Source organism: Gymnoscopelus microlampas, assembly GCF_963454915.1.
Source record: "Gymnoscopelus microlampas genome assembly, chromosome: 10".
NCBI classification, from domain to species: domain Eukaryota; kingdom Metazoa; phylum Chordata; class Actinopteri; order Myctophiformes; family Myctophidae; genus Gymnoscopelus; species Gymnoscopelus microlampas.
Window position 1 is genome coordinate 48,269,484 of NC_139947.1, and position 19,937 is coordinate 48,289,420.

A 19,937-nucleotide genomic window follows, 5' to 3' on the forward strand; every position below is an offset into this window, starting at 1 on the left:
GCCTCGCTTGTAGATCGGCTATTTTCAAATTGATCAAAATTGATCAGTATCAGTAAATCATGATGTTTGTGTGTGATCACTGATCAGTGATTTATGTGGGGGCAGTGGTGATGGAAGTACTCAGATTAGTTTTTCTTAAGTAAAAGTAGCAATACCACAATTTAGAAACACTATTACAACTTTTTTCTTGAGTAAAAGTACAAAAGCATTGTCATCAAAATGTAGCCTACTTATCAATAGTAAAAGTACTCTTCAAAATGTATTTATTATGATTTTCTATTTTCTTCCAAATAGCTTAAGTATAGAATATGGATTTTGTATTAATAATACAAATCTGCAAAGTAACTAGTAAAGTTTTCAAGTAATTGTGTTGGACTGGAGTAAAAAATAAAGAAGATTGAAATCTATATGAAAGATATATGGCAATACTCAAGTAAAGCAAAAGTACCTTGAAATTGTAATTAAGTGCATACTTGAGTAAATGTACTTCATTCAGTTGCTTTCCACCAATGATTTGGGGTATGAAAAAACAGTAACTATTTTGAAAGAACCCATGGTTTAGCAATGCAGCTGATAATTACTTGAATACAATGTGATTTACTAAAGCAGGGGTCTTCAACGTTTTCAGGCCAAGGACCCCATAGCAGAGAGAGAGATGAAGCAGGGACCCCCTCTATATTGTATAAAATTGTGTTTCAGATTCAACTCTTTTTTTGTTTACTTGGTCTGCTCTTTTTCCCTCTACAACTACTTCTTTGCCAAAAATAGCAGATCTACAAGCTCACAACGCCTCGCGCTGCGAGGTGTTGTGAGCTTGTAGATGGGCTATTTTTGCCTAAAGTTCTCCTCAGAAAAAGAATGCTAGGGTTCAAGTATTGTGAGCTTGTAGATCTGCTATTTTTGGCTAAAGTTCACCTCAGAAAAGGGATGTTAGGGTTCAAGTGGTTATGGTAAAAAAAAAATCAGATCACACAAATATTTGGCGGACCCCCTGTAGTAACACTGAGGAACCCCCTGTTGAAGACCCCTGTACTAAAGACTCCACTTCAAAATGCTCCTCATCACCTTTGAGGCACTCCACAACCTGGCTCCCCCCCATCTCTCTGACCTCCTCCAGCCACATGTCCCGTCCTGTTCCCTCAAGTACCAGTGATGCCGTCCCAGTGATGAGGTCCCCAAGATCAGAAAAGCGTTATATAAATTCCAGGTATTATTATTGTTATTATTATTAACCATTCTTTGTATTTGAAAATGTTTTTATTACTACTGCCTTTCGGCACATTTTGTATTGTATATATATTTTTAGCTTTTTAGCTTTTTTTAATTATTTAGGGCTAATAATTTCAAATCAAACATCTGTCTGTGTTTTTGAAAGGGAGAACAGATGGGCATGCACACAAATATTTTTTATTTTCTCTCAAAAGCAACTGAAGAGTATAATTAGATCTTTACTCCTCCTCTATTGGCTTAAACATCTACATTTCAAATAGGTTGTCTATGCCTGAGGCAGACATCTGATGCAGTATTTCAGGGTAACCGGTACACCTTTTTACTATTCTATTTTATTATTTTATATTTTATTTTATATTATAAATGGGGGCCAAATACATACGATAATTTGTATTGACATTTAACGCCTAATATTTCTTTCTACAATTACTACAAATTGCTACAACACAACCAACGCCATAAAAGAGCGTCTGCAATTTGCAACTGGACCTTCCTTGCATTATTTCCCACCATTTTCCACAGCATACATTTATTCTTATTTTTTTCACATAGAAAACAATAGCCAGTTTAAAGTGAGTTGCCTAGCCTACGATGTTTAGGTGACCATTGGACCTGTATCCTATATATATATATTTCATTCAAACAATGACTGCCATGCAAGTAGCTCATGTAATGAAACGAGTGGCCCGATCTGAAAGCATATTTAGCTAACAGACTGCTATCATTAAACTAAAATTCATAATAAAAATAATTACCCCACCTTGGAAAAGACCCCCACTGATTCATCAAAGGTAATCATATCTGTTGTAATACAATATGTTACCAATAAGAGGGGTGAAAGTGGCAAGATAAATTAGTACTTGAGTTAAACTACTGTAGTACATTATTCAACAGTACAAATTACAAAGTAAATGTTATTTTTAATATCAATGCATTGCTGTATTAAAATGTAGACATTTTCAAAAGTAATCAAATATTTTCCTGAAATTTCCAGTGGTTATTTCATAATGTACAAGTCAAAAGTACAATATTTGTCTTTTGAAATGTAGTGGAGTGAAAGTCATGAGTGTCCAAACAAATGCTCCAAAAATGTAATTAAGTACTGTGTACTCAAGTAAATGTACTCAGTTACTGTCCACAACTGTTAGCTAGGTGGTTCCCATCTTGTTGATTTATGTCCTTGTAGGTTGAGTTTCCCCCTGAGTCCCATTGCTTTCAAATTGTCTATGAACACCCCCCTCCCCCTCTCCCCACCCATAGTATTAACATATTTCTTTCCTTTTTACTGCAGGCTATATTGGCATGATCACACATCTCCCCGTCTCTCCAGTTCTTCAGTAAACAGGTTGGGATACAATGTTTTATCTAATTCCGGTTATAATATAATATTGCCAGCAAATTCTTTGGGTTTGTTCCATCACTTCCATTTTCTGTCTTGTTTATCCTGTCCTGTCCTGTATGAGTTCTCTCTCCTGATTGAATGAAATTGACAACCCTATATAATACCTTAAAGTGTATTTTCTGTTTAATAAAGAGCTGGATATGCAACTGTTACTGATCAATCAGTATATTCCCATTATCATTATTAATATGGGAATATAGACCTAATATTTTAACAACAACTAAAATCCCTTTTTCCATTATTGGACCAACTTGGCTTTGTACTTGATCTGAAAAGTGTCCTAATTCACCTTTTAAGGAATGTTGATATTCCAGGCTATTACACTTGGAATGAATGAATGTGAGTTAGAAAGAGATAAAAAATGTATTCAACCCTTAAAACGTAAATGTTAACTGACTCTTGTTAAAGGGATACATTGTCAGTTTTTATTCAAATGTATTTATTTTGCATATTATTAGACATGTCAGAGTCTACATTTTCAAGGAAAGGCATGTCATTAATTGAGTATGGCCAGAAGCAGGAATAAAACATATCCCCACCGGCCATAAGAATTAAGGGGGGATATCAAAAGCAGGGGTATGGATCCCCCCCATCCACCCCAGCAAATCAGACCCTGTGTATAAGACTATAATAATTTCCCAGACAATGAAAAGCCTTAATGAGGCAGCATTATAAGCAAGTACATTTAGATAGTAAGTGTCAGTAAGTGTCAGTGCACCCTATCACAGAGAGGGGTCATCATGACAACATGTATTGCTGCATGTGTTTTCGCTGCTATGGGCTGACTATACCCCTGCTGTAGATGTCGTACTCTTTGTATCGTAGGTAATCTTTCAGCGAGGGAGGGAGAGGGAGGTAGTTGATGAACATCGGCGCCCTCAGTCGCAGGCGGTTCAGGTGTTGTCGTATCTGCAGGCGACACAGGTGCTTCAGGCTGCGTGTGTTTCCTGGAAGGCAGTCGTGAGCATCAAGTCATACAGTCTTGTGAAGTTGTGATACAGTACATCCTTGGGGAAATCTACATTCATTGAATGGGCTTGGAAGCCGGAGAAATCTAGCACTATAAGACTTATGGTTCTCTGAAGCTGTTAATTTCTAAATTTCAGATTTTTTTCCTAACCCAGTTCTAGCCTATTCATTGAATTTAGATGTAACAAGATGTATCATTTGCCGGAGATCTCTGGTCGTCCGGCTATACGCGATACTATACACAAAATACATCTAAAAATGTGTGTAAAGCCGGAGTTATACATGCGGGTGTTGAACACCGAAAATAGACGGTCTACAAGCTCACAACACAATGTTTTGATGTTGTACAGTCAGTTATCTCACTCTGAATGTCACAGATGTCCTCCCACTGTTTCTGCTCTTGCAGGGTGTCCTTCAGCTTGGTGCAGAAGGTCACATGGTCAGTGTAGTCCAACATGATGCGCACCACCTGAGCAGACAGGTGCTTGAGCCAGTGCACCGTTATGACCTCACAGAACTGCAGGGAAACAGGGACAGTAAAGGCAGAGACAGACACACACACACAGATGAGCAAACGGAAGCTGCACCGAAAACAATGTTTTCAGTTCAGATAGCAGAACTCTGCAGGAGGCTATTAGCCGTCTTTGAGAGTGTGTGCGTGTGCGTGTGCGTGTGCGTGTGTGTGTGTGTATGTGTGTCCGGAGCTAATCTCGCAAACCACTGGATTGTGCAAAAGGATTATGCTACCTACTTTCTTCACATTGCCTACTGTATGTTTTATACTTTTTATAATTAAAATGTTATAATAATATTTAACTGGAATGTTATAATAGAAGTCAATGGGGATGAGATCGCACCGAAACTTTGCCCAAATTTAGAATCATATCATATGTAATAGATACATCATAGATGACTGACATTACAGGCTGGTCACTTGAAGTCCGAGATCCACATGGGAGCCACGCCGATCCCACGTGGATCCCGAGATCCACACGATGAGTTTTTCTTCCCCCCTCTTCCAAACAAGGCTGCTCGACTCACCACCATGTCTTTGATGACTGTCGTGGTCCAAGATCCATAGTCGTGGGAACCGTCGCCGTAGGGACATTCGAAGCATCGCCGCGCGTCAAAGCCGTTGTTCAGGATGATCCTGAGCATCACCTCGTCCCTTAGCGCGTACTGCAGCGCAGAGGGGAAGTGTGTGGTGTTCACCCGGGAGTAGTAGTTCACGTTGGCGCCGAACTTGAGCAGGGCGTTGATCAACTCGTAGTTCCCCTGCCTCAGAGCCAGCTGTAGACAGGTGATACAATCACAGACTCATTGTAGAGCTTGTAGATCTGCTATTTTTTTTTTTAAATGAATATTTTTGAACACAAATCTGGTATTGGGGGTCCCTGCTTATGGGCCACATGAGGCTACTTACTTACTTACTTACTTACCTGCAGACAGCTAATGGGGTCCTGGTTCACCATGGCCCCGGCTTCCAACAGCAAGCGTGTACACTGCATGTCATTGTTGGACACAGCGAAGTAGAGAGCAGACCTGGAGTGGAAGAAAGTAACTTCGTACATTTACTACAAGTACTGTGCTTGAGAAAAATGTTGAGGTACTTTATACCAGTGGTTCTCAAACTTTGTCATGTCAAGGACCCCCAAATTGACACTTATTAGCCCGCGGACCCCCCATTTGAAAAGATATGCCAGGGACCCCCTGTCAGGGTGCGAGTGCGGAGAACCCAAAAGCAGTACGACACAAGGCAGGAATCAAAGTTCTGGAGGTTTATTGACCAAACTTAGACAACCCATAAAATGGGGAAGTCAAAACGAGTACTCAAAATACAGAATGGCTTGTGGCCAAAACCCAGTACAGAACACACTAACCTTCAATGACGACCTGACAAAAAACTGAACAAAGAGGGGAGTATATATAGACACAGGGTTAACTGGACACAGGTGGACACAAGCTACAATCAACACAGGGATTGGCTGGGGCACAACAGGACACAGGTGGAGAACAATCACAAATACAAACTGTAGAGACAAGACAGGAAGCGATAACAAGGCAGACAGGAAACAAGACTACAAAACAAGAGCACAGAACACTAATGCAAAAGGCAGCAACAGAATGACAGATACAGTACAGAATAGCACATGCAGTATGCAGAAACATAACATATTCAGAACATACAATATGCACTTAAGGCCTAACCGGCCTAAACTGTTCACGACCATATAATGGCATATTCAAAGGTCTAAATAATAACGTTGGTCTAACCGGCCAAAAGTGTCCATGACCATATAAGGGCATTCAAGCTCTAAGTAATAAAGTCAAAGTCCACGGTCCGAGGAGCGGACCGTGACACCCCCATAAGAGAAGAGTTTTTACGGCTCTAGCAGTGATTAGGCTATGGACCCCCATTTAATGGCATTTATATCTCTGGGACCCCAATTTGTATTGTAAAATGAATGTTAATGTAACTCTGAGAGTGTACAAATGGAACCAAATGGACCCGTTAGGGTCCATTTGGTTCCATTTGTACACTCTCAGAGTTACAGACCCATAAGGGTGCATTTGGTTCCTAACTATCATTTAGCTGGGGACCAACTGGAACTCCCTCAAGGACCCCTGGGGGTCCCTGGACCCCACTTTGAGGACCAATGCTTTATATGTTGTGAGCTTGTAGATAGCCTAAGTATAAAATAGGGCTTCAGTGCTAGAATAATTACAGCCCAATAACATAAATGATTCTGAAATGGGTATTCTACAGTACATAGTGAGTACTTTTACTTGTGCTACTTTAAGTATATTTCTAACTTTGACTGTTGAAGTCAAGAGTATTTTTTACACTGTGGTATTGCTACTTTTATTTGAAGGACGACTTCACCCATCTTCAACTTATCTACATATAATCACTTATGCTCATCATGAGCCGGCACCATTTCTGGTCTTGTCTTATTGGTGGGATATGGACATCAATGAGGATAATAGAAACAACAGCTTTTCTCTTCCTGGAATGCTAGTACACTGAAATAGAAGCCATTGTGCTTACATTATAATAAAATAATAATAATAATAATAATAATAAATAACCAAAACACGCCAGAAGGAAATGTTTGGATCGGGGCAGTGCACCGGATCTGGTGCAGCGCTCAGGTCCTGGACCTGGTGAGACGAAGGAGGAGCCCGGCCAGGAGGCCATCCACAGAGCCTAGTCCCTCCACGCGCCGAGTCCCGGCAGAGTACTTCCAGAGAAGCGGACTGCCCTGTCTTTCCCTATAGGACTGACCGTGGGTAGCTACTGGGACGTAAGTCGGGGCTTGATCAACCCTGGCTGGGTCACCTGGGCGAGGGTGTATGTTGTACTGTATGTTGCGAGACCCGAAACACCCGATGACCCCAGGCTACAACACTGATGATACGTCCCAGTTGCATCCATGTGATGTTTTTCTTTTTTATTAGGACCAATTGAATGAAGATAGGTTGAAAATAGGTGAAGTGCTTCTTTAAGTCTAACTTCTGAGTACTCCCTTCCTCCACCACTGACCTGCGGTCGTCGTCGTAGTTGCGTCGTATCCTGGGGTGCAGCATGAAGTTGGGGTCGTAGCCCGCCTGGAGGAGCATCTCCAGACACTGTGCGTGGCCCCCCGCCGCCGCAGAATGCAGCGGACTCATCCCACTCTCCTTCACTGCCTCCGTCTTCGTCACTGGGATCAGATGCTCCAGCGCTCTGTCAGCAGCAGCAGTGGTGTAAAGTAATACCATTAAAGTACAATTACATTACAATTACTCAAGTACTGTACTTACGTACAATGTCAATGTACACTGTACCAATTATTTCATACTTTATCTACTCCACTATATCTCAGGGGCAAATATTGTACTTTTTATACTCCAATAGGCTACATTTATTTGGCAGCTTTACTTACTAGTTAATTTGAATATCTAGATCATCAAAATGTTTTGGAAATAGAAAATAGCACCATGCGATGCGACGCGTTGTGAGCTTGGAGGAGCCTTTAGCAAAAAATAGTCAATCTATTGTGTATGATGTTGTCTGGCTTTTTTTTTGGGGGGGGGGGTTGTTAATTGTGTGTCTTTTAATTCACAAAATATGAATTAAAAAAAGAAGAAAAAAATAGTCAGTCTACAAGCTCCCAATACTTTGCATGAAGACACATTGAGAGCTTGTAGATCTGCTATTGTAGAAAACAATTGAAAGTTAAAGTGAAAGGAGTGTGTGGGGGAGTGTTAGAAATGTCGGACCAATGAATAGTATTAGCAAGAGCTTGTGAGTGACTAAATGATAAGGTTCTTCTTTCCATTTCGTGAAAAGTGATGTTTTTGTATAGTGACGACATACAGGTAACACACAGGGGTCATCAATATGTCCGTACACGGACAAATGTGTCTGTGGCAAAGACTTGGTCTTGTCCGTAGCAAATTCTTGATTTACACACCATTATAATCTTATTTTGATCATAAGACCCAATTACTGAATGTCAAGTCTCCAGGTTTTCCTCAGAATATGTATGACTCTGATTTACTATGACCCTATATACACATTAGGAGTCCTACTAGTAATAGTGGTTCTCAAATGTTTTATTTGCAAGGACCACCTCTAGGATAACTCTGAGAGTGTACAAATGGAACCAAATGGACCTGTAAGGGTCCATTTGGTTCCATTTGTACACTCTCAGAGTTACAGACCTGTTATGGTCATTCAGGGCTAGCTCTTTATGTGTTTCTGGTAATATTGCTGTCCACTCATCGTGTATGTCCATGGCAAAAATAGAATTTTGACCAAAATGTTCACCACAAGACAGCATGGTGATGACCCCTGGTAACACATGGGTGGAATGGAGGTATAAAGCCGACACAGTGTATGAATTGCTCACAGTATGTGTCCGTGGTACGCCACGCGGTGAATGGGCAGGTGCCCGCCGTAGATGGGTACGTTGGCGTCGGCTCCGTGCTCCAGCAGCACAGAGATGATGTCTGGGTTTCCTGACAGAGCCGCCTCGAACAAGATGGTGCCGTACTCCTCTGACTCACTCAGCACGCTGGCTCCTACAGGAACAGCACATAATGCATAAACAATAAACACCCCCCAAGTGTTAAACGTGCTTTGAGTCAGTGGTTCTCAAAGTGGCGTCCGGGGGACCCCCAGGGGTCCTTGAGGGGGGTTCATAGGGCGTCCCCAGCTTAATCAGTTAATGCAGCATCAAAATCAGTTCAATACTCTATAGCAATGATTACTATCAGAATATAGAGCTATTAACATTGATTTTAAGTTACAAAAGAATAACTTTCACTCCTAGTCCCTTTAATTTATCCATGTGTAACTCAGAGTGTAATAATGTAACCAAATATTGTACACTAAAAACTTTACTAAGGTCTTTACAACACCTTATAGTGTCAATACTAATTCAATGGTTCTCAAGGTGCGGTCCGGGACCCCAAATCAGTTGAACCACTTTAACCCTATAGATATATTTGAAACAGGTCCCATTGTGACGCATTATGACTTGCTTTTTCTGTTCTTTTTCTTCTTTCAAGAAATCATGAATAGGCTAAAAGTGATATATTTTTTTAAAATTAAAAAGTGATATAAGATTTTAACAACACAAATCTTGTATGGGAGTCCCTGGCACAAAATATCTTCTGATGGGGGTCAAATACATATTAATTTCGGTGTCCTTGACATGAAAACGTTTGCAAACCACTGGGATAATTATTCAGATAGACAGACAGACAGACAGACAGACAGACAGACAGACAGACAGACAGACAGACAGACAGACAGACAGACAGACAGACAGACAGACAGATGGGTGTACTGTACACGTATACAGTAGTACTGTACCTTTCTGTAAGAGGACCTCTACCACGTTCAGATGTCCATTCTGTGCGGCCAAGGCCAGTGGAGTCTTCATCCTGACATCCTGGGCGTTGGGATTGGCCCCAGACTCCAGGAGCAGGTAGACAAAGTTGTCCAGTCCCAGGAAGGACGCCTCGTGCAGGGCGGTCCTCTCCAGTGGGCCTGTCTGGTCCACTGTGGCGCGGTAGCGGAGCAACAGCGTGGCCAAGTCATACTGGTCATTTAGAATAGCTGTTGAGAGAGCACCCACACATGCAAATTAAGGACATTTTCTTCATAATATATCCATGCATTTCTGTATTGAAAATGCTGTCATTTCCCCACCAAACATGCAAAGAGATTTTCAAAAATAATGAAATAGCAGATCTACAAGCTCACAACGGATCAGGATGCCAATTTTATCCAATCAGGAGAGACAACTCATACAGGATACAGGATAAACAAGTGAAATCGGAAGTGGGAAAAAAAGGAGAGAAAAAAAAACGAACAGGGAATACTATCAAATTAAATGCTGAAGAATGGGGTTGGAAGAAATTATGTAACCCTCCAGAAACTGTATTTTCTGTTTATTAAAAAGCTGGAGAGATGGGGAGATCCCTGTATCAAGGATAGAACTTTAATCTCATAAGCACTTAAACCCCATATTTTGTTTGTTATTGTTTCTCATTATGTATTTTATATGCTGTTAGGGCGTCCTTGAAAAAGAGAGCTTTGCTCTCAATGGGCTTCCCTGAATAAATAAAGGAAAAAGAAAGAAAGATATGGGGTTTGAGTAGTTAAAACAACCATTAAACATTGCAATCAAATCAATGGAGAGTGGATGACGACCTGCCACTAATGGAGAGTCCTGTTCATCGTTGTGGAGGTCTGGACTAGCACCGTTCTGGAGCAGGAATGTAGCGTTCTCCCTGAGGCCGTGAAGGACTGACAGGAACAGTGGCGTCTCTCCCTTCAGGGTGCGACACTGGACTGCACCCAGCGGCGATGCTGCAGCCAGATCATTCAAAAACACATGAATGGAATTAATTATCATTACCAGACTCCAGTGACACACTGCATTTGATTCAGAGTGCTATAGCTGCTGCTAGAATCTAATCTAATACCAAAGCAGTGGTGGAAAAAGTACTCAAATGTTTTACTTAAGTAAAAGTATCAATACTGCAATGTAGAAATACTCGGTTACAAGTGAAAGTCCGGAATTCAAAATGTACTTGAGTAAAAGTACAAAAGCATTGGCATCAAAATGTAATTAAAGTACCAAAAGTAAAAGTATTCATTATGCAGAATGTCCCATTTCAAGTTTTCAAATGTATAAATGTATAAAAAATCTTTCGATTCTAGGGACAGGAAGGTCAGCTTCCTGTCCCTAGAATCAAAACTAAACGTGGAGAAGTAGCTTTCAGTTTCTATACACCACATATCTGGAACAAACTAGAGTTTGCTGCAACGCTCACTTCTTTTAAATCACACATGAGAATGTTTTTGTTTGCTGCTGCCTATTACTGAAAATGTGTTTAAATTCTACTTCTGCACTGTCATTTTACTGTTATTTTACTTTGTTAATTTCCATTGAATTCATTGTTGTGCTTGAATAAGTATTTCCTAATTTTAAGGAATTATGAATAAAAGTTAGTTATATGTATTTCATTTAGAGAACTCTAAATTATGTATTGTAGGGGCCAAAATGTATATTTTGCTTGCCATTTTATTTTTTGTTTGTTTGTTCCCACGCTTTGGTTTGATGTCCCACTTCCCACAGTAATCAACTGATTAGCTCCTGCTGTGTGTCTGTTCATTACCTTTTAGTTTATTTCAGGTGTGTGTCTCAGGCTGCTGGGCATTCAGTGAGAGAATGGGGGTGAGCTAGGCTCAATATTTTCTGTTGACCGTTTTGCTTTATACGTTTAGCCTACATTTCATCCATTTAATTTTCAGTACATTTTTTTGGACCATATTATTTTGTATGAATAAATTCCCCTTAACTGCAATAAGTTCTCTGGTTTTGCTTGGAAACTCGTCACACAATTCCTGCCGAAGCTCAGCCTCATAGCACCACTTCTAAATGTTTTTTGAATTAAGGGAAGAAGTAGTTGCTACATTATGTGTATGCTGACGTCCTTGTAACCACAGCAATACCACCGTTAGTGTGTAGTGTTATATTGGGAAAAGGTATTCTTAAAATGACCTGTACCTTTGATCTGTAACACCTACAGTTTCCTGATATATTATTGCCATGTGTTGTTATTGCCATGTGTTGTTGTCAATACAGAAGAGTGCTAAAATAGAGTGTGGCTCAGTAAATAAACTGTGGTCAGACCTGACATGCGCTGGGTCAGACAGGACGTTCCATTACATTGTATTGTACACATTGCTTTTGACTGGGCTTGTTTCTGAAGTGTAGTTGCTTATTTGGGCCGGCTTTCAAGATTATTTTTGTCGCTCGTTTCACTCACAGAATCTGGCAACACCAAAGCCAGCTTGGACCCGGGATGGAGTTATGATTTTTTTCTATTGTACCATTCATCCTAGGATATCATAACATCATAGAAAATGTAAGAAAACCGTGGTCCAAAATTCCCCTTTAAGTCTGGCTCTGTACTCGAGTACTAAATCTCTAACGTTGTGTTGTGAGTGCTTTGAGTTGAGGTGTCTCTGCCTCATGTTGTGTCCTCTGAGAGTATGCACATGGACCCGTAAGGGTCCATTTGCATTTGGTTCCGTATGCACACTCTCAGAGTTATGGGGGGGGTCTTTGAAATCAAAAAGGTTTGAGAACCACTCTTTTATGTAAAGCACATTGCATTGCCTTGTGGAAATATTCCAAACAAATAAACCTGTCCTGCCTCGCCTTGCCTTACCTGAGTAGATGATCTCCAGTATGTTTCTATGCTTCTGTGCTGCAGCCTCGTGCAGGGGGATCCAGCCTCTTTCATCCACCCTGGACAGAGTCTCTGGCTGCACCAGCAATCTGTTCAGAGCATCCTCGTCACCTATGGGGTCGGCAGTGGACACAATACCCAACCCCAGTACAATTGAGTCAAAGTATGATACTCTTATAGTCAAATAGTACCCAACTACAAAGTTGTACTTGAGATAACAAGAGTACTTGGTTTTAATACTTGTATGCAAAAGTACATGAGCTGACAGAGTGTGTACTGTAGGCTATTTACAGAGTTCATAATTATTATTTTTTAAGTTTGGGCACTGTGGGTCCCTTCCTTGAAATGTAGTGGAGTCAAAACTAAAACATGTGTCTTTGAATGAACTGGAGTGAAAGAAAAAGAAAATATATAAAGTAGGCTAAAGATGCTCAATACGTTTACTTAAGTAACATGATACTCAAGTAAATGTACTTCCTGTATGTCGACCACTGATGGGGGTGATAGGAGAGCTGTGTAATAATGGAACCCCCAGAAAGACCAATGACACTTATTTTATTCAACTGCATGTGGGAAAGGCTGGAGAATGACCTCCACTCACCTTCCTTAATTGATGTGAAAATCTCATCGGGGTCTTCACTGACCTGTAGATCGCTGTGGAGAAACATAGTATTGAGCAAGAGTTCATCAAACTAATCGAATGAATTGCTATAAAAGATAATCGATAATTGATTCAAATTAAAGTATATCAATATTGGGGGAAATCTTTGAAATTTTGCTTTTTTCCCCAATTTTCTTTTAAAAATTGGTGAAAATAGCAGATCTACAAGCTCAAGCTTTACAATATATTGTTTTATCATTACGAAAGTGAGAATTTCACCTGGGATTCAAACCTTTGAGTTTGCGATACTGAATGAGACTCTGTTCGATGATGTATTGTGTTGCCTCATCTTCATCCGAGTCCTCTGACTGATAAAAGTCCTCCTCTGTTTCTGTGTTCATCTGGTACTCTGGCAAGGAGCCATGCGCACACACACGCACGCACGCGCACGCGCGCACACACGCACACGCACACGCACGCGCACGCGCACGCGCACACACACACACACACACACACACACACACACACACACACACACACACACACACACACACACACACACACACACACACACACACACACACACACACACACACACACACACACTACTGTTACTTGCAATGCTGGGAATCTCAACTAAATACATTTACATAAGTATTGTACTTTTACCACTAGTGGCCCATGGCATAATTAAATGTGGTCTGGTCCATGGGAAACCGTTTTAAAATGTTAGGAAATATATATTTTAATAAAGGTATCAAACAAATCCGCTAACTAAACTTCAAGTATTGTTACTTTTACTTGAGTAAAAAATGTGAGTACTTTTTCCACCACTGCATGTGCTTAGTTACTGCACACCACTGCTTGATTCACCTTTAAACTTCACTTTGTCATAGAGTTGCACATGCTCTACATGAAGATTCAACAGCCACTAACCATTCTCAAAAGTACAAAACATGTACTCACATATTTTGCTGCTCTGAATAGAAAAATTAGTTCTTCATGCACAACACCGTTTGCATCTATTTTCTCGGTAGACTTTTAATGGACTTTATATTGATGTTTACCTTCGGTCAGTGGGCTGTGTGCCTTCAGAGTTTCTCAAAACAGTAGAGATCCAATAGGCTCTTCAGCTCCCAAACATGTCTATTTATATCTGGCCTGCTATAAATGTGTGTTGGTCACGGGGCCATGGCATTCAGCACCTGGCTTTGACCCATTGAGTACTATAACACCACTACTCCCCGACACACACACACGCACAGACATGCACGCACGTACGCACGCACGCACGCACGCACGCACGCACACACGCACGCACACAGAACGTTTTAGGATGGCATTGAAAATAGCCAAAAAATAACTCACAATTGCATGTTCACATTGCCACTGAATAGGATAGATTTACACTTTCAAAATACAACTGAATCATTTACTCAGGGTTTCATTTGTAGAAAAAGCAAGGGGCCCGGGGGTTACAATTTCTTAACCACTTATATTTCTTTACGCTTCATTTTATGACAAATAAGAAAAATGTGCCGATCTACAAGCTCACAACGCCTCCTGATGTGACTTTTTGAGCTTGCAGGTTATTTTCACAGTTTTTTAAATCTGAGAAAAAGGAAAAAAATGGACAAAATATAGATAGACAGACAGACAGACGAGTGGACGGACAGACGGCCAGACAGACAGACAGACAGACAGACAGACAGACAGACAGACAGACAGACAGACAGACAGACGAGTGGACGGACAGACGGGCAGACAGACAGACAGACAGACAGACAGACAGACAGACAGACAGACAGACAGACAGACAGACAGACAGACAGACAGACAGATTGATTGAACTTTATTAGTCAGAACATGTAAACAGCACAAGAGATATTTTTTGGTTAACGTTTTTACTTAAAAGGTTATATCCTCTATATTCTGAAAGTAACCATTGCTATAGTGTTTGTTCAGTAACAGTATCTCCTCATCTCTCCAGCTCTTTAAAGTAAACAGACAATACATGTTCAGTTGGGTTGTTGGATTGTCTCTGTTCAGTTGGGGAACCCATTATGTATCAGCTTCAGTTTTATAGTGTTCCACTTCCTATTCTTTCATCACTTCCAATATCACTTGTTTATCCTGTATCCTGTTACTGTATGAGATCTCTCTCCTGATTGGATAAAATTGGTATCTCGAACTGAAAATGTATGTAGACGTGGACAAACCAGCTGAGGGAGTAGGCCTACTGTACTGGTACATCTATGTTAACCAGGCCCAGCAATGCTGAAAAACAGGATAGATGAGTGCTAGTGGTGTAAAGTAACTAAGTACATTTACTCAAGTACTGTACAAAGCAAAATGATGTATAAAACAAAGTATTTTTTTCACTTTAACAAAACCTAATGCGTTTATGTCAACCTGTTACAAGTAAACTAATTACTTTACTCCAAGTTGAAAATGACACTTGAAATTACGAAGAGACACACATTTATATTCAACATTTATTATGGCGTCTTCCTGAGAACAAATACCATGAATACAAAAATCGGAATTATTTTAACAAAGTGCCACGTGCATGTGCACAATATACATTCACTTCTGAGCCTGGAAAACCCAAAAAATCTCAGATCCAATAAAACAAAGTGCCACGAGCATGTGCACGATACATTCACTTCATAAGTCTGGCAAACCCAACAAATCTCCAATAAAACAACACTTGCACACAAAGACAGAGAGACTGAGAGAAAGTGAGGTAGAGGCAGAGAGACGGGGTGAGATGAAGCAAAGAGATACAGAAATCTTTTGAGGCAAAAGTGCTTTAAAATATTAGCCCTAAACATGGCAACAGTACATTTTCTAAGTGGCAAAGTCATACAATGCTAGATTAAGACAATACAAAAATATTACACCAAAATCCACATGTCTGTAATTTAACATACAATATCTGCAGTGATAAGACACATTTCAAGGAAAACATTCACAATTGTCATGAGGTCCAGGCAAGGTATTTTTTTACACCTTCACAAATTGCCTGCCAATAACATGACTGGCGGACCATTTTGAACAAATCTTTGCCATTTGCTAGCTGCCAATGGAGTGTTACCTCTTCCTTAAAAATAGCAGAGCCTTAAGGCTATATTAGACTAACCCAGTCTGTCTCACAATCAGTCAGTCAGTAATCCTATCAGTCTGTAACAGTAAACAGTCATTAAACCAGTCTCAGAAAATATTGGGAAGAAAAAAAAGCTTATAAACAGGGACTGAAACCAACAAATACTGTAGCTCCTGCAAGAAGTCATCAACAGCCACACCAGAGACAAGAAAATCATGCTCCAACTTAACACATTTGTTGTATGTACAGTATATAGCAACATAAATGTGTTGTAATGTTTGAAGTTTTTCAGAAAACTTAGGTCAGGATTTAGAATCGGCCTCAGGTCTAAATGGGTTAAATAAAACTGAGGCAAATTTACACAACAGAACAGGACACATCTTCAACATTTTGCATTTCATGGACAGAAGCACTTGACTCATCATCTGAAATATTCTCCTGCAATTCATTGCTTGAATCTTGAGAGGGAAACTCTAAGCAATTCCAGGCTTTAAATTAAATCATTTATAGAAGATGCCTTGTGGTTTCTGGACTTCTGAGTCCTGAAGGCTCCATAAATATTTGTCTTATATGGGCACCCTTGAAAAATACATGTAACAGTTTAAAAATTTAGCAGATGCTGTCCAATGTGACGCAAGTAGTCTTTCAAAGTTGTGCTTTGTTTGTATGCACACAAAAGGCATGTAAAAGTTGTCAGTTCAGCCTTTTCAGTGGCAAGTTGAGGGTGGCTCCTTGACAAATGTCTCTTAATTTAAAAAAATGATTTATTTATAATAAAAAATATTCATTGGTTGTAATAACTTATTTAATTTAAAGTAAGTGGACATATTTGCTTTGGAGAAAGGTAATTTTCAAGTTGAGAAAAAGTAAAATATTTACTTGTAGCAATTTGAAGCAATTTTTACAGTGTACATTGCTGACTAGGCTATATCTTTGTCGGTGGAAACCTTGTGTTCAAAACTGTTCATTTTCAGGATTCAAATTCAAAAGTATCTAGGGGTATTCAACGTTTTCAGGCCAAGGACCCCCTAGCTGACAGAGAGATGAAGCAGGGACCCCCTACTCTATATTGTATAAAATTGTGTTTCAGATTACAGTTTTATTGTCTGCTATTTTTTCCCTCTACACCTATAGCCTCTTTGCCAAAAAATAGCCGATCTACAAGCTCTCAAGTCTCAACGCCTCGCAGCGCCAGGCGTTGAGAGCTTGTAGATCTGCTATTTTCGGCTAATGTTCCCCAATCCCCTCAGAAAAGGAATTCTAGGGTTCAAGTGTTTAATGTAAAAAAACGAAATCCGATCACACAAAGATTTGAATTGGCGGACCCCCTATAGTAGCTCTGAGGACCCCCTAGGGGTCCTGGACCCCCTATTGAAGACCCCTGATCTAAAGTAGCAGATCAAGTTGGAAGGGGCCAAATGCCTGAATAGAAGGGGGCTTTTTTCTAGTTTTGACAATGAGCAGCAACAGAGGGAATTGTGGACCTACTGCAGCTGTTGAAAGCCGTTCAAAAGGTTATTGCGCCCTCCAGTGGACTAATTGTGACATTGATTGATTGATGTACTTTATTTAGTAAGACATGAGAACAACAGTACATGGAAGTACAAATTCACAATACAAGGTCTACTAAACTGGAAGACTCATAAAAGCACAGAGCTTGTTTCAAATGAGTTCCCCATGCACACAAATCATGATGACATATAAGAGACAGACAGATATACACAACTACTATAGAATGTCATACAATCAGTTTACAGGTTACTGGTATGAAGAGTGAAAAATATGTACAAGAGGAGAAGGAGAGAGGGGGGGGGGGGGGTAGGTTAGGTTAGGACTTAGACAGGGGCCATTTTCCAATTGCAGCCTCCTGAAGGTGTATCTTTAGGGCTGTTTTGAAAGAGAGTAGGGTTTTACACTCCTTTACTCCTTTTGGTAGGGCGTTCCACATTTTTGATGAATAGCATGAGAACGAGTTACTTCCCTTTGTTGAGCCAAAAAAGGGTTGGACAAGGTTTGTGGAGCTGCCTCTGGTATTGTGATCGTGGACATCATTAACATTTTGGAAGTATTTTGACAAATACAGGGGGATCCCAATGTTGTGATATATCTTGAAGACCAGGCCCATAGCAAGTTGCTGTACTCTGTCCGCAACCCTAAGCCATCCAATCCTATCAAAATGATCAGGGGTTAGATGGGTTTTGAAGTTGAGGCCAAGAAGTAGCCTTACAAGTTTGTTTTGGGATGTTTGGAGCCTTGTTTTTAAGGCCTTGGTGGTGTTGTGATACCATGAAGTACATGCATAATCGTAATGACCTTGTATGAGGGCCACTGCAAGAGTCTTCAGAGTCTTCTTACTGACTTTACGATCAATACTCCGCAAATAGCGTGTTTTTTTGTGGACCGTTTTGATCGTTTTTTCAGCATTTTTGTCACCAGAGAGGTCAGCCTCCAAGATAGAGCCCAGGTAGGTAATTTCGTTTTTTCTTTTGATGATATCATCACCCGCTTTGATCGTGAAGCTCTCTGCCTTTCTGAGGTTAGGAGTGGACCCAAAGAGGATGCATTCCGTTTTGCCCAGGTGTAATGAGAGCTTGTTGTCGGAGAGCCAGATGCAGATCTTGTTGAGTTCAGAGCTGAGAGTTTTCTCAACCTGCAGCCTGTCCCTGTCCGAGACTAGCAGGGCCGAGTCATCTGCGAACAGGAACAGGTTGCAGTCGCAGGCTGACGACATGTCATTCACATACATCAGGAACAGTAAGGGTCCTAGTATACTTCCTTGGGGAACACCACAAGTCACTGGGAGGGGGGGGGACTGGGTGCCGTTTACTTCCACCACTTGCTCCCTCCCTTCCAGGTAGGATCTCATCCAGTTCACTGACATGTCATCAAAACCTATTGCTCTGAGCTTATTGATCATAATCGGGTGATTAACGGTGTCAAAAGCCTTCTGGAGGTCCAGCATGACCATGCCGCAATATTTGCCCTTTTCAATCTCTTGTTTGATAGAGTCGTTCAAATAGAGAAGGCATGTGTCAGTGGAGTGGTTTGTTCTGAAGCCAGATTGGAATTTGTAGATTAGATTTTTCTCGGCAAGATACTTGTCGACCTGTTCATAGACTATTTTTTCCATGACTTTCGAGATGGAGCTTAGAATAGAAATAGGGCGGTAGTTGCCAGGGTCTAATTGGTTTCCTTTTTTGAACAGAGGGGTCACCCTTGCTTTTTTGAAGTCGTTGGGGACCTGTCCCTGTGTGGTGGAGAGGTTGAATATGTGGGTAATGATTGGAGCAATGGAGGCGGCTGAGTCTTTTAGAAATTTGGGGGGGATATTGTCGAGGCCTGTGGCTCTGTGTTGATGAAGAGCACTCAATTTTTTAAACACCTCTTCTGTTTTCACAGGGGAGAGTTTAAAGTCATCTTTGCAAACACCCTGTTTTTCGTAAAATGAGACAACATACTCCTCACCATATCTCCCAGAGTGTGGAGGAAGTTTTTCAACCAAATCTGAGGCTACGGTCGTGAAGAATATGTTGAGGATTTTACTCACTTCGTGTTTGGATGAAATGAGAGTGTCATTCACCTTGAGGCTTAAGTTTGAAAGCCTGGTTTTCAATTTTTTGCTGCAGCCTAGGAGGTTCTTGAGTAGCCTCCAAAGCTCTCGTGGTTTTTTTTGATTTTCCTCAATCTTGTCATCAGGTAGCTTTTTTCTGCTAACAGGAGCATGCTATTTACCTTGTTTCTTAGCTTGTTTTTTTCCTTTTCAAGTTTAGCTACGTGGGATTCGAGACCTTTGTTAAAACATTTGGCTAGTTTGATCCTACTTTTATGAAGCTCAGAACACTTTTTGTCTCTGACTTTCATGGCAGTAAGGA

General features: G+C 40.6%; 1 protein-coding gene across 2 annotated transcripts; it reads right to left on the reverse strand.

Annotated features, from left to right (window-relative positions):
* Positions 1 to 3,273: 3,273 nt before the first annotated feature.
* Positions 3,274 to 14,083, reverse strand: asb14b (ankyrin repeat and SOCS box containing 14b). Of its 2 annotated transcripts, none has more exons than XM_084069130.1 (12): positions 14,027 to 14,083; positions 13,239 to 13,368; positions 12,960 to 13,012; positions 12,338 to 12,469; positions 10,308 to 10,466; positions 9,465 to 9,710; positions 8,497 to 8,668; positions 7,146 to 7,328; positions 5,041 to 5,143; positions 4,643 to 4,891; positions 3,965 to 4,118; positions 3,274 to 3,579 (listed from the first exon to the last, which is right to left on the reverse strand). In XM_084069130.1, the coding sequence occupies exons 2-12, from the start codon at positions 13,358 to 13,360 to the stop codon at positions 3,407 to 3,409; spliced, it is 1,746 nt and encodes a 581-aa protein (XP_083925256.1). In that variant the 5' UTR covers positions 13,361 to 13,368; positions 14,027 to 14,083; the 3' UTR covers positions 3,274 to 3,406. The 2 variants fall into 2 exon arrangements, with proteins under 2 accessions (XP_083925256.1, XP_083925257.1); XM_084069131.1 differs by having other exon boundaries at positions 13,926 to 14,050.
* Positions 14,084 to 19,937: the final 5,854 nt, after the last annotated feature.